The 26,673-nt window shown below is 46.0% G+C and overlaps 1 protein-coding gene across 5 annotated transcripts in view; it reads right to left on the bottom strand.

The window, feature by feature from the left end:
• Positions 1-17,106, bottom strand: part of LOC140731576 (transient receptor potential cation channel subfamily V member 1-like) — a 65,766-nt gene extending 48,660 nt beyond the window's left edge. For 3 of the 5 annotated variants that reach the window (XM_073053103.1, XM_073053106.1, XM_073053102.1), the window contains exon 1: positions 4,941-5,020. In XM_073053103.1, the coding sequence (XP_072909204.1) occupies positions 4,941-4,983 (43 nt within the window). In that variant the 5' untranslated portion in view covers positions 4,984-5,020. Of the gene's footprint in view, positions 1-4,940; positions 5,021-5,593; positions 5,729-17,014 lie in introns of those variants that run through there. The other 2 variants (XM_073053104.1, XM_073053105.1) reach the window with 2 other exon arrangements.
• Between the last annotated feature and the right edge of the window lie 9,567 nt (positions 17,107-26,673).

Genomic DNA, 26,673 nt, shown 5'->3' with positions numbered 1-26,673 from the left:
GGAAACGCTATATATCAGAGATACCAAAATTAGAGAGAAACGACTGAATAGCTAAGGCAGATTTGGTAGGTGATCTGCTAACAGAGGACGATCGGTCCAGTTTAGGATCCAACCAACAGTTAAAGTCACCACCCAATGTAAGAGAGTATGAGTTTAAGTCTGGTAGTGAGGAAAAAAACCGTTCAAAAAAGTTAACATCATCAAAGTTGGGGGCATACAGGTTTGCTAGTGCAACTTTAGTGTTATATAGTTTACCAGAAACAATAATAAAACGGCCATTTGTGTCCGATATTTTATTATGGAGTTCAAAAGGAATATTTGAGTTAATAAGAATGGAGACTCCCCTAGCTTTAGCGGCAAAGGATGAATGAAAATGCTGACCCGCCCACTTGGACAGAAGCCGGGAGTTATCGAAACAACGAATATGAGTTTCTTGGAGGAAAGCAATGTCAGCTTTGAGTTGTTTAATATGTGAGAATACCTTCCTCCTTTTAACAGGGTGGTTCAGTCCCTTTACATTCCAGCTCACAAATTTAAGTGCACCAGCCATTATCAATTACTAATGCATAAAAGGCAGCAGGCATATAAAAAATCAAGCGGTACAATAGCAGTCTGGGAGCAGAGATGTAAACATAGATTCGTAAGGTCAAAATATAAACATGTCCTAAACAATAAAGAAATGTTGGAACTGGAAAACGCACCCCACCCACACAACCCAAAACTAGACGGCTACCAAAACAAGTAGCTAGCTCTACCAAAAAAATTAACCCAAATACAACTTCCAGATCTGTGTCATTGACAGCAGTTCCGTATAAATGCTATAACAAACAGTAACTAGTTTATGCACTAGAAAACATAACTACAGATTAGAACACCTTCTGCCGAGATATACAACTTAATACAGAGAAAATCGGAAGAAAACCAAAACTAACCTACCCGCGAAATATTATAGAAGGATAAAGTAAGAGAAAGGGGGAAAAAAAAAGGTAAGAAGGAAAAAGAAAAAGAAGAGGAAGGGGAAAATTATAAATTCAAGACGAGTATTTATCAACCGTTTACCGAGAAGGGAGAAAAAAACATTCAGAGAGTGGGAAAAAAAGGGTGAAGAAAAGAAAAAGATAAAATAAATAAGTATTTAAAACAGAGGAAAAATAAATCAGCAGTTGAACTGTGAACCGACAAACAGGGAGGCCTTCACTAAAGACTTCAAACCTCCAAAACAAGTTAGATTTAGTTGTAGAACTCTGTAGGTAAAGTTATACAGAGGTGAAAATAGATTACACACACACCAAATCCCGGGAGAGATTGTCAACAGCCTTTAGAGTTTCAGTGAATAATGTCTGAGTGATTCAAATGAATTCCGAGTCCAGAGAAAGTAATTTTACTACGAGGAGTACTTATCCACCATTTTAGGAGGCCCGATCAGATTCCGAAGATGACTGGATAGCCGGAAGACTTGCCACAAACGCTTCAGCTTCCCTCGCTGATTTGAACCACTTGATTTCCCCGGTATTAAACTTGATTCTTAGGTCAGCAAGATTACGAAAGGAAGGATTGAAACCATGATCAAAAAGCACTTTCATTATGCCTTTATACTCAGCACGCATCTTTAAGGTCTGGGGTGCAAAATCTTCCACAAAGCGAATGGTTGTATCCTGGAAAGAAAAAGAGCCTCTGCGACGTGCCTCCACAATCAGACTGTGTTTTACCTGGTATTGATGGAAACACAAAATTACTGGTCGCGGACGGGTGCCCAGAATTCCGGGGGGGGACGTTAACTCTGTGTGCCCGTTCGAGCTCGGGCGGGTTTGGAAGCAGATCCTTCCCGAATATCTCACAGAGAAACTCGGCGAAAAACTTCACGGTTGACCCCTTCTCAGTTGCCTCTGGTAATCCCAGAATTCTGATGTTGCAGCGTCTGCTGCGATTTTCGAGATCCACCATTTTGGAAAGAAGTTTATTAGATTTTTCCTCTAAGCTGGAACAGAGAGTCTCCAAGTATCGAACCCGACTTTCTAAAGCTTCAGAAGTCGAATCGATGCGAGATAAGTGTTCAGCATGTTTGTCCACTTTATCGTTGATCCGATCCAGTTTGTCTTCTAACTGTTTGAAAGCGGTTTTAATTTCCTTTAAGATTTCGTCTCGGAGATTTGCAAGCGCCTCCATCGTCACGTCCGACGAGGTCGTAGTTTCTTTTCTCCCGGATTTAGAACTCTTGCTAGACATTGTAGGTTAGATATATTCACAGGCAAGTAAGAGATGCCGAAATAATTCCTATCTAAGCTTTATAAAATGGAGACATTTAGTGCAAAGGTAGCGACAGTAACGGAACAAAAGTTCGGAGCAGCTAAGCAATCGCCATCTTACCGGAAGTCCCTATCTATAAATTTGCTGAAGGTGCAACCACTGTTAGCAGAATTTCAGATGAGGACGAGAAGGGATACAGGAGAGAGATAGATCAGCTGGTTGAATGGCGTCACAGCGACAACTTTGCACTCAACATCAATAAGACCAAAGAATTGACTGTGGACTTCAGAAAGGGTAAGAAAAGGGAACATATCAGTCCTCTTAGAGGGATCAGAATTAGAAAGAGTGAGTAGTTTCAAATTCCTGATTGTCAACATCTCTGAGGATCTATCCTGGGACCAAACTATCACTGCAGTTACAATGAAAGCACAACAGTGGCGATATTTCATCAGGAGTTTGAAGAGATTTGGTATGTCACCAAAGACAATAGCAAAATTCTACAGATGCATCGTGGAGTGCATTCTATTTGGCTGCATCGCCATCTGGTATGGAGGGGCACTGCACTGGATCAAAAAAAGCTGCAGGAAGTTGTAAACTCAGTCAGCTCCATCGTGGGCACTAGCCCCATCAGCATCCAGGACATCTCTAAGGAATGATGCCTCAAAAAGGATCCATCGTTAATTACCCCCTTCACCCAGATCATGCCCTTTTCTCATTGTTACCTTCAGAGTGGAGGTACAGGAGCCTGAAGCCTTACACTCAACAATTCAGGAAAAGCTTCTTCCCCACAGCCATCGGATTACTGAGTGGAGATTGAACCCATGAACGCTACTTCACAACTTTTTTGCACTACTTAATAAATTTAACTTTTTAATACATGTATTTTAATATATATGTACAGCTCTTAATGTCACATCAGCCAGTATCCAGTGTGATTCATTATCGGAGTACATAATGTCCTCATATACTACCCAGAGATACATCATCCCACAGTGTTGACAATGATGTCATTGCAATTTGATGTAATGTTCATCAACACCGACTACTTTCCCAACAGCCGGAGGATTGGGCTGAGGGACTGCTTTGCTACCTAGAACAATGCACAGAGGCCAGTTCACTCATTGTGTGAGCATTGGCTCTTTGGACAAACTCTCACTTCTCCACTGGCCCTCCACAGCTCTGCAGTGTTGCTTTTCACCCACATCTGGCTTGCCGAGCTGATCACATCATCTCGCTGTATAGAGGAAACTGCTCTCCTGTTCTTGCCTCTATCACGGCAGTCGATGCTCTCCTCGTTCTGGTCGCTGCTGGAGAAAGCCTGGCATTCGGGATGTCCCCGTTGACCCTCACCGATTTTTATCGATGCACCATTGAAAGCATCCTGTCTGGATGCATCACAGCTTGGTACGGCAACTGTTCTGTGTGTGATCACAAGAAACTGCAGAGAGTTGTGGAGGCAGCTCAGCACATCACAGAAACCAGCCTTCCCTCCATGTCTACACTTCCCTCTGCCTCAGTAAAGCAGCCATAAAGCCAAAAGACATAGGAGGAAATTAGGCCATTTGGGCCATCGAAACTGCTCTGCCATTCCATCATGACTGATTTATTTTCCTTCTCAATTCAATGCTCCTGCCTTCTCCCTGTAACCTTTGACACCCTTATTAATCAAGAACCTATCAACCTCCATTTTAAATAAATCCACTGACTTGGCTTGCACAACGATCTGTGGCAATGAATTCCACAGAAGACCTCACCCACCTCAAACATTTTCTCTTCTCCTGTCTCCCACTGAGAGACTAAACCCTGAAAGTATGTACCCCCAGGCTCAAGGGCAGCTTCTACCCCACTGTTACAAGTTCAACTTTATTGTCATCTAGCTGTACATATATACAACAAATGAAACTATGTTCCTCCAGACCACAGTGCATCCACGAAACATCCATCACACACAGCACATAAGTAAGTTGATAAAATATGATTCAAAATTCATGTAATGAATAGCATGGGTAAACAGTAAGCAGTCTAGCAAATGGTTCCTGGTATGATTAGATGGACCTTTAACCTCATTATGAAATTGCTTTGTGCTTTCTCTGTAGCTTTTACACTTCATTAACACGAAATTCTGTAGATGCTGGAAATCCAGAGCAACACACACAAAATGCTGGAGGAACTCAGCAGGTCAGGCAGCATCTATGGAAATCAGCAAAGTGTTTTAATCTGTTGGGGTCGTCTATTGTATCCATGCTCTAGCAGCCTCCTCTACATTGGTGAGACCCAACATGAATTGGGGGCCTGCTTTGTAAAGTACCTCCATTCCATCTGCTGAAAGTGGAATTTCCTAATGGCCAAACATTTTAATTCATATTCCCCTTTCTGTTCTGACATGTTGGTCTATGGCCTCCTCTTCTGCCACGATGAGGCCACTTTGGGTGGAGGAGCAACACATTATATTCCATCTGAGTAGCCTCCAACCTGATGGCATGAACATCGACTTCTCCTTCTAGTAAAAAAAATCTCTACTACTCTCTTCTATTCCCCTACCTGGCCTCTTACCTCTTCTCCTCTCCTGCCTATCACCCTCCCTTGGTGCCCCTCCTTTGTCCCTTTCTCCTATAGTCCATTCTCCTCTCCTGTAGATTCCTTCTTCTCCTGCCCTTTACCTTTCCCACCCACCTGGTTCACTTATCACTTACTAGCTATCGTCCTCCTCCTCCAGCCACCTTTATGTTCTGGCATCTTCGCTCTTCCTTTCCAGTTCTGAAGGGCCTCAACCCAAAACGCTGACTGTTCGTTCCTCCGGCATTTTGTGTGTGTTGCTGCGTTAGACGTCACTCTACATTCTTGTTTTACTGTGTACGACCTCGATGAACTGTGTAATGAATTAATCAGTATGAACAGTGTGAAAGGCAGGTTCTTCACTGCACTTTTGTGCATGTGACAATAACAAACCAACTCCTTGCACTTGGTTCCCTGCCTGTGGCACAGCGATGTGAAACCCAGCAGCCTGCGCTCTGACCTGCTCACCAGGCCACCGACATGGAACTCCTGAAAATCCACATTCTAACTTTCTTTCAAGTAAAACTCAGAATTCTGATGCCACAAACAGAACAACTTCTTCCTCTCCACCATCAGATTTCTGACGGTCCATGTACACTATCTCACCACTTTGCTCTCTTTTCGCACTACGCACTTAATTTTTAAATTATTTCCTATTGTAACGCATAGTAATTTTTTTGTATTACTGTTCCGCTGCCACAAAACAATACACTTCACAGCATATGATATGTCAGTGATAGTAAAGCTGATTCTGATTATTATTATCTTTATAGAAAACAAATCACCTCACCTGCCGTCACTGCGGGTTAACACTGACAGATGTAGACACAAATATACAATCAATCATTGGAACCAGCCCATAGGCTGAGATGCCTCCTTCATTTCCTGTCACCAGTACTGCGTTGCAAGACCCCTTTTGCTGTGGTGAATTATAATTCTGCTTTGACAAATTCCTTTCTCCAGCACTGTCTGATGACTCTCTGCACCGTCTCCTGACCACTTCCCTTGTCTAAATGACATCTCAATCCACCCAAAAATTACCACATTCACGAGTTGAGATCAGTTTGTTCTAACCAAAAGAAGGAAGAAGAAGAAGAACTAGGAAAAAATAGACTCAAAAATCATTGAAATTCAGAATTTATGTTCTGGTCTCTGCCGTGAAATGTTCCCGATATTTCACTCTCCACCTATGGAGTGACTCAGTGAGCGTTTTCTGACTTGATTTACATTATGTAAATGTAGAAAGATGCATTGGGCAGAAGAGGTTGCAGGGATTTACAAGGGTGTCACCAAGATTAGAAAACTGCAAGATTAGATGGACAGGGTTCTTTTCTTTGCTATGGAGGAGGGTGAGGTGATTCAAAAGCAAAGTGCTGGACAAACTCAACGTGTCAGACAGCATCTATGGAGAGTTAATGTGTTGTATGTGTCCCCCTCATCTGGACTAAGAAGTAGAGGGTGAGGGAAAGGGGTGGGGCAAGAACTGTGGCAGGTGATGAAGTAAGGAGGGGTGATGGGCAGATGGAGGAGGGGAGAGTGGGGATTGTGACCTATGACACACAGAAATACAAGAAATCTAGAGCAACACATACAACTCAGCAGGTGAGGCACCATCTATGGGTGGGAATAAACAGTCGAGACCCTGAATTCTGATGAAGGTTTTTTCCCTCCGTGGATGCTGCCTGACTGCTGAGTTCCTCCAGCTACAACTTACAGACTCACTTTAAAGGACTCTTTGCAACTCATGATCTCAGAATTATTTATATTTGTACAGTTTCTCCTCTTCTGCACATTGGTTGTTTGTCAGTCCTTGTTTATGTGTTGTTTTTTTTATAAATTCTATTGCATTTCTTTATTTTATCTGTAAAAATGTATAACATTGCTTAAGCTCTTAGATCTTCTTCCTTAAATTCTTCCCTTCAATCTAAACAACGTCCCTCAAAAGATAATTTGCAGGTCAGCTTTTTTGAACTACGCTCCTAAACTGTGGAATTCAATATCTAAAACTACAAAGGACTCAGTTTGAGTGAGGCCTCCATCGGTCAGTGTCAAGCGTGGATGTTGCATCCCAGCTGTCTAGATATGCAAGCCCAGCCAGCACAATATGGAGAGCATGCTGTTGCTCTTACTCTGATGAACCCAAAGGAATGGTAGAGACTGATACAGTTTGGTACCAGCAGTGTCACAGGAGTTGCCAGTCAGTGTTGAACTCAATGTAGGACTGACTGCCTCTGGATTTTTCCCTTAGGGTTTACTTCTAAAACCTTTCCCATGAGCAAGGCAGTGGAAGTTTAAGATCAGAGTTTACCTTCTCCTAGATGAGCTGCCAACCACGGCTGGAAAACCCCATCTGCCCGAAGCGACTGGTTTTAAGGCACCAGTAGCCTGTCTTTGCTCCTCCTCCTGTCAGTAGAAACAGTTCCACTGGGCTTAAGCCACACGTGAAGGACAGGAGCTGGACTTGGTTGTCAGAGGCTATTTCAGTGGACGCCATTGGAGGCATTTAATTTGGGAGCTTATCCCCACTATCACCCCCAGCAATAACAACCTTAAGCAACCTGAGACTTTTAAACACCAGCTCAAAACCTATTTATTTAACCTTGCTTTTAACTTGCATCTTTTTGCCTTTTATTTTCACACTTTATCCCATTGTAAAGCATTTTGAACAACATTGTCTAGGATGAGAAGTACTCGATAAATCAGTTATTCTTATTTATTAAATGCCTGCATGGAAATGATTCTCAGGGTAAGTGCTCTGATAATAAATTTACTTTGAACTTGGGACAGAGGCTTGAAGGTGACAGAGATGCAGATGGTGGAATCTGATAGGTGAGGAAGGTGAAACTTGGAACCAAACCATAGAGATGGTTTGGGGGAGATTTAACTAAGTTGAAGACTTCATTGAGGTCTGTATAATTTTTTAAAAATTTTTTTTATTAGTTTTTCAAAACATTTTACAAAATTAAAAACCCCAAATCCCAGTGAGGAGCATTAATACAGAGCAAGGTTAAGCATACAATAACAATATGCTACAGAGGAAGAGAATTTAACAAAAAAGCACCTAAATTAAAGACAAGTGAGCTTAGTGTCCTCCCCAAGCCCCACAACACAAGAAAAAAAAACAATTCCAGACCAACCACCACACAATATAGAGAGTATAAGTCCGGACAGTCAAACTCCCAGACTGTGAATACACTTAGCAACAGAGGATAATAATGCCTACTACCAGAAAAAAAAAGGGAGCTGAAAGCAAGGGACCGAAAAGAAAAAAAAACCCTAGTCAAGAGGAAGGTTATGAAAGTACTCGATAAAAGGCCCCCAGATCTTATGGAACTTTAAATCCGAATTGAGAACTGAATAATGAATTTTTTCGAGGTCCAAGCAGGCCATAATGTCGTTAAGCCATTGCGCATGAGTGGGCGGGGCAACATCTCTCCATCTAAGGAGGATCAAGCGTCTCGCCAGGAGAGAGGCAAAGGATAGTATTCGGCATTTGGTCGGACCCAGACATAAATCTGTCTCGCCCCAAAAACCGAACAGAGCAATTAAGGGGTTAGGTTCTAGGTGCTGATTCAGAATACCCGATAGTGTAGTGAAGACATCTTTCCAGAATTTCTCCAAGCTAGGACAGAACCAGTACATATGGATGAGAGAGGCCACGCCCCTCTTGCATTTATCACAGAGCGGACTAATGCCAGGGTAGAATCGAGATAGTTTAGATTTAGACATATGGGCTCTATGAACAATCTTAAACTGTAAGAGACAATGGCGAGCACAAAGAGAGGTTGAGTTAACCGATTTGAGAACTGAGTCCCAGCTCTCCTCGGATAAGGAGATATTTAAATCCTGCTCCCAGGTCATTTTAATTTTATCCACAGAGGCCCGTCGTAAGGCTGCTAGTTTATCTTGGATAATTGAAATTAAACCTTTACCTAGTGGATTAATGGAGAGAAATAGGTCCATAGCATTTTTCGCAGGCATTTCAGGAAAGTTAGGAATTAAAGGAGCAGTAAAGTGTCGGATTTGGAGATATCTGAAAAAGTGAGCGTTAGGCAGGTTGAACTTAACAGAGAGCTGTTGAAAAGAAGCGAAGCGGTTATCAATGAAGAGATCTTCAAAATGTCTAATGCCCTTCCTGTACCAAACATGGAATGCTGAATCGAACGTGGTAGGTAAAAAAAGGTGATTATGTGCGACAGGGCTAGAAATGGAAAACCCCTGGAAACCATAGCATTTCCTGAACTGAGCCCATATATGCAAAGTGTGTCTAACCAGAGGATTAGCTATTGATCTGGGCAGACTGCTAGGGAGTGCAGAGCCAAGTGCAGATATAGATAATTCTTTAGTGGAGCTCAACTCCATTGCCACCCAGTTAGGGCACTCAGGTTGACCGTGGAAGAAAGACCAGAAGGCAGCACAACGTATATTAGCTGCCCAGTAATATAAGCGAAAGTTAGGTAAAGCCATGCCACCCTCTTTTTTAGATTTTTGGAGGTGGATTTTATTAATTCTAGAGCGCTTATTCTGCCACAGATATGACAAAATAATAGAGTCTAAGGAATCAAAAAAAGATTTAGGAATAAAAATTGGGATAGATTGAAATAAGTATAAAAATTTGGGGAGAACATACATTTTGACAACATTGATACGACCTACCAAGGACATAGATAGAGGTGAGGTCTGTATAATTTTGAATGCAAGTAAAAAGTATGTATTTCCCTTAGACAGGGGCTCAAATCCAGTGGCCATGGATTTGTCATAATTACTGGAAGGGTTAGATTGGGGAGAGGGGTGGACTTTTTGTTGTCATCCTCTCAGAAGGGGTGGGAGTAGCAGAGTCTTTCTCAGACGTGTTCCTGAGCAGTGGTGACCAGCAGGGCTCTGGGCTCAGTGCTGGGAGGTGGGATTATGTTGAGTTACAGACACACAAAATGCAATACCAGGTGAGCGGAAAGTGGGGGTGGGGGTGGGAAGAGGGATGGAAGAAGTAAGAAGCTGAGAGGTGATTGGTGGAAGAGATGAAGAAAGAGGAATCTGATAGGAGAGGAGAGTGGACATTGGGAGAAAGGGAAGGAGGAGCAGCACCAGAGTGAGGTGAGGAGAAGGGGTGCGAGAGGAACCAGGGTGTGGAATGGAAGAAGAGAGACGGGGAAAGTGCGAGAAATTACTAGCTGTTAGAGAAATTGATATTCATGCCATCAGCTTGGAGGCTTTCATGTATCTCGACTATCTGACATTCCCCCTCCCTCCAACTTCTTATACTGGCTCTTTCCCCCTTCCGTTTCCAGTCTTGATGAAGGGCCTCGGCTGGAAACATTAACTGTTTATTCATTTCCATAAATTCTGCCTCGCCTGCTGAATTCCTCCAGCATTTTGTATGTGTTGCTGTTATTCCAGTGTCCTGCCCTTTCCCTTCTCTGAGTCTTGTGGGACTTGGTACATTTGCCTGCACGCCAACATTGCTGTCTTTCAAACGGAATTATTGTTGGCACCTTGCTCAGATCAGCACTGACATTAATGGCTTTTAAGACAGGCTCTGGCTCAAATTGCTTTTGTTGATTGAGTTAATGAAGGATAATTTCCTATTCAATGTTCAGCTGCTGGGCGGGTATTTGGGGCTGCAGACCAATTCAGTTACCAGGACCAATAAGTGCAGATCGCACTGAGATTGAGACAAGGTCAGACACACTTTGTGGGCGGTGAATGAAAGTGAACAGTAAACTGAAACCAAGTGGGACAGGGATGAATCTGGTGCGGAGTAAATTGAGTGTTTTCAGAAACTTGAGAGATTTCACGCTGTTCATTGGACTCTAGTGGCCAGTGTGGGACTTTGAACTCTGCCACAGATTGGTCAGGAGGTGCCAAAGGTGAAAAAAACCAAGCACCTCCCCTCACCACCACCCTTCAGATCTCTTGCTGAAAGCTCCGAAATTTCCTTCCTAAATCTCCCTATTTCTCCCTTCCTTTAAAATAGCCCTTCAATCTCTCCATCAGGGAGAAGATACAGGAACCTGAAAAATCACACTCAACATTTTGGGACAGTCCTTCCAGGTAAGGCGACACTTCACCTGTGAGTCGGCTGGTGTGGTATACTGCGTCCGGTGCTCCCAGTGTGGCCTTTTATATATTGGTAAGACCCAACGCAGATTGGGAGACTATTTCGCTGAACACCTATGCTCATTCCGCCAGAAAAAGCAGGATCTCCCAGTGGCCACACATTTTAATTCCACGTCCCATTCCCATTCTGATATGTCTATCCATGGCCTCCTCTATTGTCAAAATGAATCCAAACTCAGGTTGGAGGAACAACACCTTATATACCGGCTGGATAGCCTCCAACCTGATGGCATGAACATTGACTTATCTAACTTCTGTTAATGCCCCTCCTCCCCTTCTTACCCCATCCCTGACATATTTAGTTGTTTGCCTGTTCTCCATCTCCCTCTGGTGTCTCTCCCCCCCCCCACTCCTTTCTTTCTCCTGAGGCCTCCCGTTCCATGATCCTTTCCCTTCTCCAGCTCTGTATCACTTTCGCCAATCACCTTTCCAGCTCTTGGTTTCATCCCACCCCCTCCGGTCATCTCCTATCATTTCGTATTTCCCCCTCCCCCCATTACTTTCAAATCTCTTACTATCTTTCCTTTCGGTTAGTCCTGACGAAGGGTCTCGGCCCGAAATGTCGACAGCGCTTCTCCCTATAGATGCTGCCTGGCCTGCTGTGTTCCACCAGCACTTTGTGTGTGTTGTTGTTTGAATTTCCAGCATCTGCAGATTTCCTCGTGTTTGCTCGACATTTTGGGAACAGCTTCTTCCCCTTGGTCTTCAGATTTCTGAACGGTCCATGAACCCAACAACTCTACCTCACTATTCCTATTTTGAACTATTTATTTATTTTTGTAACTTATGGCCATTTTTATATCTTTGCACTGCACCGATGCCACCAAACAAAAATTATCATAACGTAGAAGTTGAAGTTAAGCTTGGATTTAATTGTCATTCAACCAAATACAGGAACACAGCCAAATGAAACAGCGTTCCTCCCAGGCCAAGGTGCAAAACACAGAACCAGCAGTCACACACAGCACAAGGCACACATTCACTCGGTGGAAGACAAGTTGGATTGTATTTGTCTGCGGTGGCACTAGTGCGTGATGAGTTGTCCTTGCAGGAATGAAGCTCCAGGACACATCCCATCCAAGCACCATCAACCTTCAGGCCATGACACTCAGGCATAGTCTTGGGCTAGATTATTTTTTATTGTGACTGTATATTTTTTCCTGCTATTATGACTATAAAGCATACAGTATATGAGCTGTGCTGCGTGAAGAGAATCAGATCTGTGCTCATCTGGAAAGACGACGGCTTTGATGGAGCCAGCTGGGAGAGACTGCTCCCACTGACAGGAGAAGGAGAGGACAGAGATAAGGAGAAGTATTTTGTAGTGATCTACATCAAGGAAACAGGTTCGCAAAATAGAGCCCTACAACACAGAAACAGACCCTTCAGCCCATCCACTCTGTGCTGAACTGGGAACTTTCAGAAGAGGAATTGGATAAAGACATGTCTAGAAGTTCACGCACACTGACGGTACCACGCTGGAGTATCGCCATGCACCCCACCTGCCTCTACAATGAAATGCACAGCAGGCTCTGACGTAAAGGCTCTAGGGAAAGCGTCCTTCAGGAGCAGGACATACTAGACAATTCTTACAAAAACTAGCACCTGCTGAATGGACTGGAGTGGACTTTTTCCACGTACATCTCTGGACATCAGCAGGGTGGCTCCTGTAGCCTTCCTGAACCTGGTGAGGTAGCAGCAGGAGGTGAGCAAAACCCCGGCTTAAACAGCCCCTGAGGTTGTCAGAAAGAAAACAACCAAACTCTCTATATACATACACGCACACGCACACTCTCACATACACACGCACACTCTCACAGACACTCGCACACTCTCACACAGACACACTTTCACACACAGACACACTCACACACATAATCTGTCTCCACTTATCTCTGCCTCCGTATAGAAGGATTCTTCATTGCTTTTTCCGTAACAATGTTTTGTTTCACCAGTCAGGGTCGTTAGCCCTGAGCTGAACCCCCGAACAGTGGACCACTCTTTATCTGCCTCCCTCTTTTGATCTGTATGGCATGGGTGACCCTACCAAGAGTCAAAGCACAAGGCTCTGTCTCCAGCCAACCTAGCTCTCCGAGTCATTGAGGCACACAGGCCTTGAAACCCGACGAGAAGGTTGTAGTCCCCTTGGAGGTGCCTCAGTAAGGAAGCCAACATAATCAAAGACCCCACCCACCCTGGACATTCTCTCTTCTCCCCCCCTCCATCTGGCAGAAGATACAAAAGCCTGAAAGCACGTCCCACCAGGCTCAAAGATGCATCTCTCCTGCTGTAGTAAGAATATTGAATGGTTTCCTAGTACAAGGCCTCTTGACTTCACAATTTACTTTGTTATGACTTTGCGTCTTATTGTCTGACTGCACTGCGCTTTCTCTGGAACTGTGACACTTCATTCTGCGTTCTACTTTTGTTTTCCCTGTCCCATCTCATTTCACTGCTGTAAAGAAATGACCCGCATGAACGGTCTGCAAGACAAGTACTTCACTGTATCACAATAGTAAACAGGTTCCAAACATCACTCATAAATCCAATCCTATTAAATATTTAAACACATAAAGATAAGATACTTAAGTGCTTCAGTCTGTGATACCAGCTTAATTACCCAAAATGACCAGCAGTGTGTCACTGGGATTTGGAGTTTGTCAGTAGTTGATTTTTCCTGGTCTCTTAAATTAGATGGAGACTGCTTTCAGATTCAATCCTTGTCTAAAACAAGCTCACCTCTTCCTGGCAGTGGTGGAGACCATCATTGAGATGGCATTTTACGGGAAGAGCACAGGGCAACACGGTGGCAGGGTGGTTAGTGCAACGCTTTACAGTACTGATGACCAGGGTTCAATTCCCGCCGCTGTCTGTATGGAATTTGTACGTTCTCCCTGTTACTGCGTGTGTTTCCTCCGGGTGCTCTGGTTTCCTCCCACTTTCCAAAGATGCACTGGTTGTTATGTTAATTAGTCATTGTAACCTGTCCTGCGATTACTCGGGAGCTGCTGGGTGGTGCGGCTCAAAGGGCTGATTCTGCTTTGTATCTCAATAAACAACAAAACTTCTCTCAACACCCTAATACGAAGTCACGAAGAAGGCACACCACTGGCTGTACATCATTAGGAGTTTGAGGGGACTTGGTCTGGCAAATTTCTACCGATGTACTGTGGAGAGCATTTGAACTGGCTACGTCACCGTCTGGTGTGGAGGTGCCACTGCACAGGATTGGAAAAAGCTGCAGAAAGTTGTAAACTCAGCCAGCTCCATCACAGGCACCAGCCTCCCCAGCATCGAGGACATCTTGAAGAGGTGATGCCTGAAGAAGGCAGCATCCATCATTAAGGACCATCACCTGTTACTACCATTAGGAAGGAGGTACAGGAGTCTGAAGACACACACTCACCATTTTAGAACATTGAATACTGCAGCACAGTACAGGCCACTTGGCCCATGATATTATGCTGCCCTTGAAACCACTCCAAGATCAATCTAATCCTTCCCTCCTACATAGCCCTCCAGTTTTCTATCATGCATCTGCTGATAAGTTTCGTAAGGTTTCCACCACCCCTGGCAGCACGTTTCACATATCCTCCACTCTGTGTAAAAATATCTACCTCTGTCATCCCCCTATACTTCCCTCCAATCACTTTAAAATTATGCCCCCTCGTATTAGCCATTTCCACACTGGGAAAAAGTCCCTGGCTGTTCACTCTATATATGCCTCTTGTAATGTTGTACACCTCCATCACCTCACCTCTCATCCTTCTCCACTCCAAAGAGAAAAGCCCCAGTTCACTCAACCTCTCCTCTTCAGTGAATAGTGACTACTATTGTGGGAAGCTTCTATTCTCCAACATAGCCGATTAGAGTAAAGGTTATGGGAGAGGGGGAGGGATGTCTGAGGCACACAGATGATAGCAAATGGAGGCTATGTAGGGAGGAAGGGTTAGATTGATCTTAGTGTAGGTTAAAAGGCTAGCACATGGTGGGCTGAAGGGCGGGTACTGTGCAGTATGGTTTTATGTTCTACTAAATCATGAAATCCAAGCTCTGCTGGAACAGAACAACTCCCAAATAAAATGCATTTTTCTTAAATCAATTGATTGCAAGTTCAGGAAGTTAATAGAGGCTTGTAAAATTGTGAGATACTTTGATACAACAGATAACTGGCATCTTTCTTCTATGGTCAAAATATCTGATACTAGAGAGTTAAAGATAAGCTTTATTTCTCACGTACTTTGAAATGTGTGGTTTGCGTCAACGACTGACGCGTGCTGGGGGCAGCCCACAAGTGTCACCACACTTCCAGCACCAATATATCATACCCACAACTTGGATTGGGAGGTGGGGAATAAACTGGAGCACGTGGAGGAAAGCCACATGGTCACAGGGAGAATGTACAGAATCATAGAACAGGCCCTTCAGCCCACAATGTTGTGCCAAACCAATTAAATTAGCAATCAAATCTAATCTCTGCTGCCCATACAATCTCCACATCCTTCCATTTTCCTCACAGTCATGTGCCAATCTAAATGTCTGTTAGCAGTCCCTCATGTATCTATCTACCACCATTCCAGGCGTTCACCACTCTCTGTGTAAAAAAACTTACCCCACATCTCCTTTGAATTTACCCCCCTCTGACCTTCAATGCATGCCCTCTGGTATTGGACATTTCAACCCTGTGAAAAAGATATTGTCTGTCCATTCCATCTCTGCCTCTCATAATCTTATAAACCTCTGCCAGATCTCCCTCAGCCTCTGCCGCTCAAGTTTGACCAACCTCTTGTTATATCACATGCCCTCGAATCGAGGCACCATCCTGGTAAAACCTCTACCACACCCTCTCCACAGCCATTGGTTTTAAGGTACCAGTGACCTGCTTTTGCCCCTTCTCCTGTCAGTCGAAATGGTTCATGAGGTTTAGTAGCTAAGCCACACGTGAAGGCCGGGAGCTGGACTTGGTTGTCAGAGGCTGTTTGAGACGCACGCCATTAGGAATATTTCATAGGTAGTGGGAGTTTGCCTCCGTTACCACCCCCGACTATAACAACCTTAGGAAGCAGACTAGAGTTTTGCAGCCTAACTAGAGTTTTGTAAAACTGCGGCATAACTTGCTGACTTCTGAGCTCAGTGCGTCGACTAATAAAGGCAAACATATCATATGCCTTCTTAACCACCCTAGCAAACTTTCAGGGAGGTATGAACTTGGACCTCAAGATCCCTCTGCTCACCAACACCGTTAAGGGTCCTATAGACAGACAGCAGCAGGGATGAAGCCTCGAGTGCTGGTAATGCTAACCACTCCTGCTGTGCCTATGGTGAGAAGGGGGTAAGTTCAAGGGAAGTGTGCAGGGCAAGAGTTTGGTGGGTGCCGGGAATGCACTGTCCCGGGTGCTGGTAGTGGCAGGTATGACTGAGGTGTCTAGAAGTTTTAGATGGACACGTGAATGGAGGGGTAGGACCACAAAAAGGTAAAAGTTGAAAAGTTGAGGTCCGATCGCCGAAGCCCTGGTGTCTGCAAGTCCAGTGGGGAAGTTGAACCTGATGTCTGCGAACCTGTGAGTCTGCTGGAAGCCCGGAGACGGCCTGCTTGTCTTGGGATTGGAGGACTGTGTGTGTGAGAGGGGGAAGGGGGCTTGTTTTGCTGTTGTTGTTTGTTGTGTTCTGTGTTGTTCCGCTGAGCACACGATTTTATGCCGGAATGTGTGGCTACCCTTGTGGGCTGCCCCCAGCATATCCTCAGGTTTTGTCGGATGTGAACACAAGCCACACATTTCACTGGTTTGATGTACGTGTGATAGATAAATCTGAATCGATTCGTGTAATCAGGCATCGCTACTGTAATCGGCTCGGCACACGTCCTGCTCCTGTATGTACTATTGTATGGCTCTATGTTCTTAATTAGCCTGCAGTGTCACCTAGAACTCCTAACGGGACACAGCGCAGGGAAGGGGGAGAGGTTAAGAAAACTCGGGAGAGGAGAGTAAAGCTGTACTGAGATCTCTCCACTCACAGCCGCTAGTGACCTTCAGTTAAAACTGCTCCCTTAATATCTGAAATTTGCTCCAAAGAATAATTTAAAAAGCCCTACCTGAGCCTCCGAGGTTAAGAAAATGTCACTGAACAGCACCCAATAACTGCTGGGAACATACTGAAGTAGCAGCAGAATGCTGAAAGTTCCGGGGGTTAGTGGGTAGGGAGGAGTCTGCGTTTTGATCACACCCATCCCAGGAGTCGTCCTCACAGCTGTCCTTCAAACCCGTCAGTGCTCCCTCTCACGAGAGCAGATCTCACCAGGAGCTGGCTGGTAACTGAGTGAGTAGGAACAGACAGGAAGAGGTTAAGTCCCAGCCCTTTGATAATGGATGTGATGTTATTTGCCTGAACTAGAAAGGGAGGGGGGAATAATACACTGCTTGGATTGAGAGATCCTCTCATCTCCTGGGTGTATCACGAGGTTCCTCCACAGCCTTGAGTGAGTGCACAGCGAGTTTGGTTAGCACAAAGACTACACTCAATGAAATGCAGTATGCTCTCAGGGACAGCCGGAGACCGTAATGGGTTCAGTTATTCACTGATACTTCAATCAGAATTCGTCAGGAAGAGTCAGCCTCTGCTCACTGAATAAATATTTCCATTCTTACTGCAGGCTCTTCTTCTAAACGAGCAATCTATTTGCACACTTACATCATCATCAGTTCACTATTTCCATGTCATTAAAATATCAGATAACTCCTTGTCCATGATACACTCCAGTCCCTAAGGAGCCCACCATAGAACGGTATGGAAACTACTGGCCCTTCAGCCCACAATGCTATGCCGACCCTTTAAAGTTGAAAGCAAAATTAATTATCAGAGTACATAATGTCACCACTGTGATTCTATTTCCAGTGGGCATACTTAGCAAATCTATAGAATGGTAACTGTAAACAGGGTCAATGGACAACAAACTGTGCAGATGCAAATATAAATAAATAGCAATAAACAATGAGAGCATGAAATAACAAGATAAAAGAGTCCTTAAATGAGCGTAGGTATCTCCTTTTGTTCATGAGCCTGATGGTTGAAGGGTAGTAAATGTTCTTGAACTTGGTGGTGCAGGTCCTGAGGCTCTTGTACCTTCTATCTGATGGCAGCAGTGAGAAAAGAGCATGGCCTGGGTGGTGAGGATCTTTGATGGTGGATTCTGTTTTTCTAAGGCAGCGTTTCATGCAGATGTGCTCAGTGATTGGAAGAGCTTTACCCGTGATGTACTGGATCGAATCAACTACCTTTTGAAGGATTTTCCGTTCAAAGGCATTGGTGTTCCAATACCAGGCTGTAATGCAGCCAATCAGCACACTTTCCACCACACATCTGTAGATATTTGCCAAGTTTTTGATGACATGCCGAATCTCCACAGAATCCTCAGGAAATAGAGGTGCAGTTGTGCTGTCTTTGCAATTATATTTATATGATCAGTCCAGAACAGATCCTCTGAGAGAGTGACACACAGGAATTTAAAGTTACTGACCCCCTCCATCCCTTATCCTCCGATGAGTACTGGTTCACGGACCTCTGGTTTCCCTCTCCTGAAGTCTGCAATCAGTTCCTTGGTCTTACTGACATTGAGTGAGAGGTTGTTGTTATTACACCACTCAACCAATTTTCAGTCTCCCTCCTGTATGTTGATTAATCACCACCTTTGGTACAGCCCACAACAGTGGCGTCATCAGCAAACTTGTATATGGTGTTGGAGTTGTACTTAGCCACAGTCATAGGTGTAAATGGAGTAGAGCTTTAACCGACTCTAAGATCAATCGAACCTTTGCTCCTTACATTGCCCTCCATTTTTATCATTCATGTTCCAATCCTGGGGGAGTGATCCACACTCTGTATCTGCCTCTCCCACCCTCCCCAGGAGAGTGATCCACACTCTGTATCTGCCTCACCCACCCTCCCCGGGAGAGTGATCCACACTCCGTGTATCTGCCTCACCCACCCTCCACGGGAGAGTGATCCACACTCCGTGTATCTGCCTCACCCACCCTCCCCGGGAGAGTGATCCACACTCTGTGTATCTGCCTCACCCACCCTCCCCGGGAGAGTGATCCACACTCCGTGTATCTGCCTCTCCCACCCTCCCCGGGAGAGTGATCCACACTCCGTGTATCTGCCTCACCCACCCTCCCTGGCGGAGTGATCCACACTCTGTATGTGCCTCTCCCAGCCTCCCCGGGACAGTGTTCCATACTCTGTGTTTTATTTATTTAGAGATACAGCTCAGTAACAGGACCTACCGGCCCAATGAACCCAATTACACCCATGTGATAGTTCAACTACTAACCCCCATGTCTTCGGACTGTGGGAGGAAACCAGGGCATCCGGAGGAAACCCACATGATCATGGGGAGAACGTAAAAACTCCTTACTGGCTGTGGCGGGAATTGAACCTGGGTCACTGGCGCTGTAATAATGTCATGCTAACCGTTATATCAGCCTGCCACCCTAGAGCAAGAAAATGTAGACTGTATAGATAGATAGATAGATACTTTATTCATCCCCATGGGGAAATTCAACTTTTTTTTCCAATGTCCCATACACTTGTTGTAGCAAAACTAATTACATACAATACTTAACTCAGTAAAAAATATAAACCCTACCTTTGACATACCCCCCTTTAGTGTTCTCCAGTCACCTTAAAACTATGCCCCTTCACATCAGCCATTTTCACCCGGGGAAGTCTCTGGCTGTCCAGTCGAGCTATACCTCTAATCACCTTCATCCTGGGGCCCACTGACCACTGGGATCCCTCATCCTTGGGGCCCACTGACCACCGGGATCCCTCATCCTTGGGGCCCGCTGACCACTGGGATCCCTCATCATTGGGGCCCACTGACCACTGGGATCCCTCATCCTTGGGGCCCACTGAACACAGGGATCCCTCATCCTTGGGACCCGCTGACCACAGAGATCCCTCATCCTTGGGGCCCACTGACCACTGGGATCCCTTATCCTTGGGACCCGCTGGCAACAGGGATCCCTCATCCTTGGGGCCCGCTGACCACTGGGATCCCTCATCGTTGGGGCCCACTGACCACAGAGTTCCCTCATCCTTGGGGCCCACTGACCACTGGGATCCCTCATCCTTGGGACCCGCTGACCACAGGGATCCCTCATCCTTGGGACCCGCTGACCACTGGGATCCCTCATCCTTGGGACCCACTGACCACTGGGATCCCTCGTCCTTGGGACCCACTGACCACTGGGATCCCTCGTCCTTGGGACCCGCTGACCACTGGGATCCCTTATCATTGGGGCCCGCTGACCACTGGGATCCCTCATCATTGGGGCCCGCTGACCACTGGGATCCCTCATCATTGGGGCCCGCTGACCACTGGGATCCCTCATCATTAGGGCCCGCTGACCACTGGGATCCCTCATCCTTGGGGCCCACTGACCACTGGGATCCCTCATCCTTGGGGCCCACTGACCACTGGGATCCCTCATCATTGGGGCCCGCTGACCACTGGGATCCCTCATCATTAGGGCCCGCTGACCACTGGGATCCCTCATCCTTGGGGCCCACTGACCACTGGGATCCCTCATCATTGGGGCCCGCTGACCACAGAGATCCCTCATCGTTGGGGCCCACTGACCACTGCGATCCCTTATCCTTGAGGCCCGCTGACCACAGGGATCCTGCATCCTTATCTCCGATGCTGGATTTCACCATCACTGATGGATGGAAATGTTTTTGGAGCCTCACTGTTTGCCACTGATCACCACTAAATCTGGTAAGTCTGCAGGGCTTTGAACTGCTCTTGTTCAGTGAGGTGGCTTTTCACACTCATTGCCATTTAGCAAAGACATTGCCCTACATTTTCATTGTGATGTGACCCTGTGAATTCCTCCCCTGAACTACAGGCTGCTCCTCCTTGTATGATAGTAACAGGAGAGTGAGGGGTATGTGGATGTGGAGAGGATGTTTCCGATAGTAGGTGAGTCTAGGACCAGAGGGTGCAGCCTCAGAATAGAGGGATGTCCATTTAGAACAGAGATGAGGAGGAATATTTTTAGCCAGAGGGTGGTGAACCTGTGGAATTAATTGCCACAGACAGCGATGGAGGCCAAGTCATTGGGTATATTTTAAGGCAGAGGTTGTTAAGATTCTTGATTAGTCAGGACATGAAGGGATATGGGGAGAAGGCAGGAGATTGGAGCTGATAGGGAAATGGATCAGCCATGATGAAATGGTGGAGCAGACTCAGCCTCATTCTGCTATATCTTATGGTGCAATGGCAGTCTATTGCATTACAGGCTGTAGTGGTGGACACGTCTGCTGTTTCTGATGGTCTTTGGTGCCTTGTGGATGCACAGTTTCAGATCATCAGATCTGTTCAGAGCTTGTCCTGTTTAGCACAATTGTAGTGGCACCTAAGGTAATGGTAACTTTCTTCTGGTGAAGACAGGATTTTGTCATTAGGAGGAGCAACACCTCATATTCCTTCTAGGTAGCCTCCAACTACCTGGCATGAACATTGTTTTCTCTAACTTCTGGCAATTACTCCTGCTCCCCACTCCTCTTTTCTCCATTCCTCACACTGGTTCCCCTCTCACCCCTTCCCTTCTCCTCACCTGCCCATTACCTCCCTTTGGTTTGCCTCCTCTTTCCCTCTCTCCCAGTGTCCACTGTCCTCTCCCATCAGATCCCCTCTCTTCAGCCCTTTGCCTTTTCCACCCATGACCTCCCAGCTTCTCACTTCCCCACACCAAGTCTTGCCCCTCACCTGCAGCTTGTACTCCCCTCACCTTCTTATTTCGGTTTCTTCCCCCTTCCTTTCCAGTCCTGATGAAGGGTCTCAGCCTGAAACTTTGACAGTTTACGTCCATCTATAGACGCTGGACTCCTCCAGCATTTGTGCAGACTTCCTCAAGTTTCTGATTTGCTGCTCCACTTTGAAATCTTTTCCAGGGATGCTGACCCTGAAAAGGTTTAAATTTTCTCTTTGACGTGAGTTCAATGAGACCCTCTCTCACTGTCCCCCTCTGTGATTTCTGCTACCCTCCGACTCTCCGATCACATGCTCACCCAGACCTGCTACCACAGCCACTCTTCCTTCCTGGGAGCCTGTCCTCACCACCATCACATGCACCTTGGCTTCCAGATCCTCTTTCAGGCCTCCTCGTTTTGACCTGCCATGGATTCCATGTACTCACGTTTGGTTGACCACTTCTCTTTCCAAATCCTACATGCACCCTTCCTACCATGCAGACATACCTGGTGGCCCTATATGTCTCTGCCATAATTCCGGGCCTCTTTCTCCTCTGCCTGTTATGGACCTCTCCAATATTTTATCCTCTGCCAGATCCACACTTCAATTGTGGGTTCTCCACCTTCCTCGTGTCCAGTAAGGGGTCAGAAGATTGTCTGTCTCCAGACCATGGATCCTGCCATCTCCAACTCTGGTGGCCCTGCACTCCCTCAGACTGCGATCCCTGCTGCTTCCCACTTGGACCTCAATTCGAATGGACGCCCCCAGATTACAGATCTCGTTGACTCCAGCCCCAGCCTCGACGACTCTGGTTATTTCCAGACCAGTAACACCACTATTGCCTACAACAGTTCCAATGATCATGAGCAGATCCAGAATTCCATCTTCCTTCCACTCACCTTCTCTGAACAGCCCAGCCTCCTCTCTCCTCTGACACCATTAACTTCCTCAACCCCACCCCCGATCCCAGCTCTAATCCTTGCCATGTCTTCACTATTCTCTCCGACATCCCCTTCTCTGAGGCAGAATGTTCTGTCCTCAGTAGGGACCTTATCTTTGTTCCTCTTCACCTGTACCTCAATGAGTTCTGCGCCTGCCACAACGGTGAGCTCTCCTTCTAGCATCTCCATCTCCAAGCTAACTTCATCAGCAAGAATTCCACACCTTGTGCTAATAACCCCTTCTCCCGTCTCCACCCTTCCTCTTCTGCTTGGATACCCGACTCTGGTTCTCTGCCCGAACTGAATCTTTCCATCTCAAATTGCCTGCGAGGCATCAACTGTCTCGACTTCAGCACCTCTCTCTCCTCCTTGAACCTTCCCCCTCTGAATGCACTGCCCTCCAGTGTCTCTGCATCAATCCCAGCCTCAGCCTTACCATCAAACCCGCAGACAAATGGGGGTGCTACTGTAGTGTGGCGCACTGACCTCTACCTTGCTGAGGCCTGGTGGCAACTCTCAGACACCTCCTCATACATACCCATTGAAGAAGGCTGTCTGTGACACCATCACGGAACTCATCAACTCTGGAGATCTCCCACCAAGCTCATAGTTCCCTTGTCCCACACTGCTCCCTTTTGGAGTATTGTGTTCAGTTTTGGTCTCCAAATTTAAGGAAGGACATTCTTGCTATTGAGGGAGTGCAGCGTAGGTTAACGAGGTTAATTCCCGGGATGGCGGGACAGTCATATGTTGAAAGATTGGAGCGACTGGGCTTGTATACACTGGAATTTAGAAGGATGAGAGTGGATTTGATTGAAACATATAAGATTATTAAGGGATTGGACACGCTAGAGGCAGGAAACATGTTCCTGATGTTGGGGTAGTCCAGAACCAGAGGCCACAGTTTAAGAATAAGGGGTAGGCCATTTAGAACGGAGTTCAGGAAAAACTTTTTCACCCAGAGAATTGTGGATCTATGGAATGTTCTTCCTCAGGAGGCAGTAGAGGCCAATTCTCTGGATGCTTTCAAGAAAAAGTTAGAGCTCTTAAAGATAGTGGAGTCAAGAGATATGGGGAGAAGGCAGGAACGGGGTACTGATTGTGGATGTCAGCCATGATCACATTGAATGGCGGTGCTGGCTCAAAGGGCCGAATGGTCTACTCCTGCACCTATTGACTATTTTATCTCCTAACCAAGATCCTCAAGCCTGACTGTCTGGGTAGGCCCATTGTCCCTGCTGCCCCTGCCTCACTGAACTTGTGTCCTCATATCTCAACTCCATTCTATTCCCCTTGGTTCAGTCCCAACCGACCTACATCCGCAACTCTTCTCATGCCCTCGATCTTCCCAGTAACTTTCAATTCCCTGGCCCTGACCATCTTATCTCTACACTGGATATTCACTCTCTAAACACATCTATCTCCCACGAAGAAGGCCTCAAAGTTCTCCACTGCTTTCCTGACAAAAGAACCAACCCACCCCCTCCACCGCCACCCTCCTCCATCTGGCAGAACTGGTCCTCACCCTCAACAATTTTTCCTTCCGCTCCTCCTACTTTCTCCAGCCTCAAGGAGAAGCCACAGGCACTTGCTTGGACCCCAGCTATGCCTGCCTCTTCGTTGACTACGTAGAACAGTCCATGTTTGAAACCTTCCCCGGTTATATTCCCCAACTCTTCCTCCGTTACATTGATGACTGTATTGGTGCTGCTTCATGCACCCATGCTGAGCCCATCAATTTTGCCTCTAACTTCCACCCTGTCCTTAAACTGACTCGGTCTCTTCACTTGGATATTTCTATTTTTTGCACTACTTATTGAACTATTATATATATATATATTTACTGTAATTCAGTTTTTTCTCTGTTATCATGTACTGCTGCTAAATTAACACATTTCACGATTCTGATTCTGATTCTGTCCCTGACACCTCCCTCCCCTTTTTCGATCTCTCTGTCTCCATCTCTGGAGACAAACTGTCCACTGACATCTTTTATAAATCTACTGATTGCCATGGTTATCTTGACTAGACTGCTTCCCAAATTATCTCCTATAAAAAGGCAATTCCCTTTTCTCACTTCCTTCGCCTCCGCCACATCTGTTCTCATCAGAGAGGTCCTCCTTCTTTAAAGAACTGGGTTTCCCTCCCTCTACTACTGAAGATGCCCTCACTTGCATCTCCTGAACACCCGTGCTCACCCATCTTCCTGCCACCTTAACAGTGATACAGTTCCTCTTGTCCCTACACACCACCCATGAGCCTCTGCATCCAAAACATCATCCTCCACAACGTCCACCATCTCCCAAGGAATCCCACCACTGAACATCTCCTCACCTCCCCTCCTCTGTTTTCCACAGGGATGTTCCTTCCGCTATTCCCTTGTCCATTCATCCCTCCCAGCACTTACCCCTACAAGTGGCCAAAGTGCTACACCTGCCCATTCACCTCCTCCCTCACCTCCATTCAGGACCTGAAACAGTCCTTCCAGGTGAGGCAACACTTCACCTGAGAATCTGCTGGGGCCATCAATCGTGTCCAGTGCTCCCAGTGCAGCCTCCTCTAAGCTGGTGAAACCCATCGTAAATCGGAGGACCACTTCGTCAAGCACCTCCACTCCATCCACCAAAAGCTGAACTTCCCAAAGGCCAAACATTTTAATTCTGATTCTCATTCCCGTTCAGTTTGCCATGTTGAGGCAACCCTCAGGGTGAAGCAGCAACACCTCAGGTAGCATCTAACCTGATGGCATGAATATCAATTTGTCCTGGTTAAAAAATAATTTCTTCCTCCTCTCCTCTTTTTCTATTCCCCACTCTGGCCTTTTACCTCTTCTCATCTGCCTGTTACTTCCCCTTGGTGACCCCCCAACCCCCTTCCCTTTTCCCATGGTGCACTCTCCTCTCCTGTCAGATTCCTTCCTCTCCAGCCCTTTACCTTTCCCACCCACCTGGCTTCAGCTTTCACCTTCTAGCAATCTCCTCCCCCTCCCACTACCTTTTTATTCTTGTCTTCCCCTTTCCTTCTTGGTCCTGGTGGAAGGTCTCGGAACTGAAAGATGGACTGTTTATTCATTTCCACAGATGCTGCCTGACCTGCTGAGTTCCTCCAGCATTTTGTCTGTGTGGCTATGGATTTCCAGCTTCTGCAGACTGTCTTGTGTTTATGAACTTTATCTTTAAACACTATTTTTATTTTACATTTCATTTTTTTAAAGTTTAAAATTGCTTTAATTTCATACTTTGCCCTTAAATATTCGAGGTAATTCAGAAAAACCTTGCCGGCTTCGACAAACAATGAGATGGGGTGTGGGATGTTGGCTCCACGTTGTGGCACGCTCGTGATGCCATTTCATCACTCGGTGCCCTGTCAGTGCTCAGAGCCCTGACAAACAGCTTTAGAACCCCCTCGGCCAGCAAGATTGGCCTCCTGGATAGGGAAGGTTTAGAGCAGGGGTCCCCAGCCTGGTGCTGACAGACCCCTTGCTTCATGGCATTGGTCCATGGCATAAAAAAGTTGGGAACCGCTGGTGTAGAGTGAAATGGGCTAAAGAAGGGAAGTGGACCTAACTCAAGCAGGCACCTTGATTGGCACAGACAAAGGACTGAAGGGCCTGTACCTGTACCGCTTAATCGTAAGGAAAGTATGGGGGGGATGTCAGAGGTAGGTTTTTACACAGTGAGTGGTGGATATGTGGAACACCCTGCCAGGGCTGATGGTAGAGGCAGATACATTAGGGGTGTTTAGGAAGCTCTTTGATTAGCACATGGATGAAAGAAAAATGGAGAGTTCTATGGGAGGGAAAGGTCAGATTGATTTTAGAGTAGGTTAAAAGGTCAGCACAGCACTATGGGCCGAAGGGTCTGTACAGGGCTGTAGCATTCTATGTTCTATCACTCTCAGTCCTGGGCAGAGGGAACATTAACTGTGAGTGTGGGGAGTGCACACAGCACGCTAAATAAAACTGAAGAACGTACAGATCTCACCTTGTGTATCCCTGCCTTGGTTGACCGCTGCCCCCGAGAACTGATTGAAATTTCAGTACATTTGACAACAATA

This window comes from Hemitrygon akajei, chromosome 8 (assembly GCF_048418815.1).
Source record: "Hemitrygon akajei chromosome 8, sHemAka1.3, whole genome shotgun sequence".
Classification (NCBI taxonomy): domain Eukaryota; kingdom Metazoa; phylum Chordata; class Chondrichthyes; order Myliobatiformes; family Dasyatidae; genus Hemitrygon; species Hemitrygon akajei.
The sequence above is the reverse complement of the archived record's forward strand: the minus strand, read 5'-3'. Positions and strand labels throughout refer to the sequence as shown.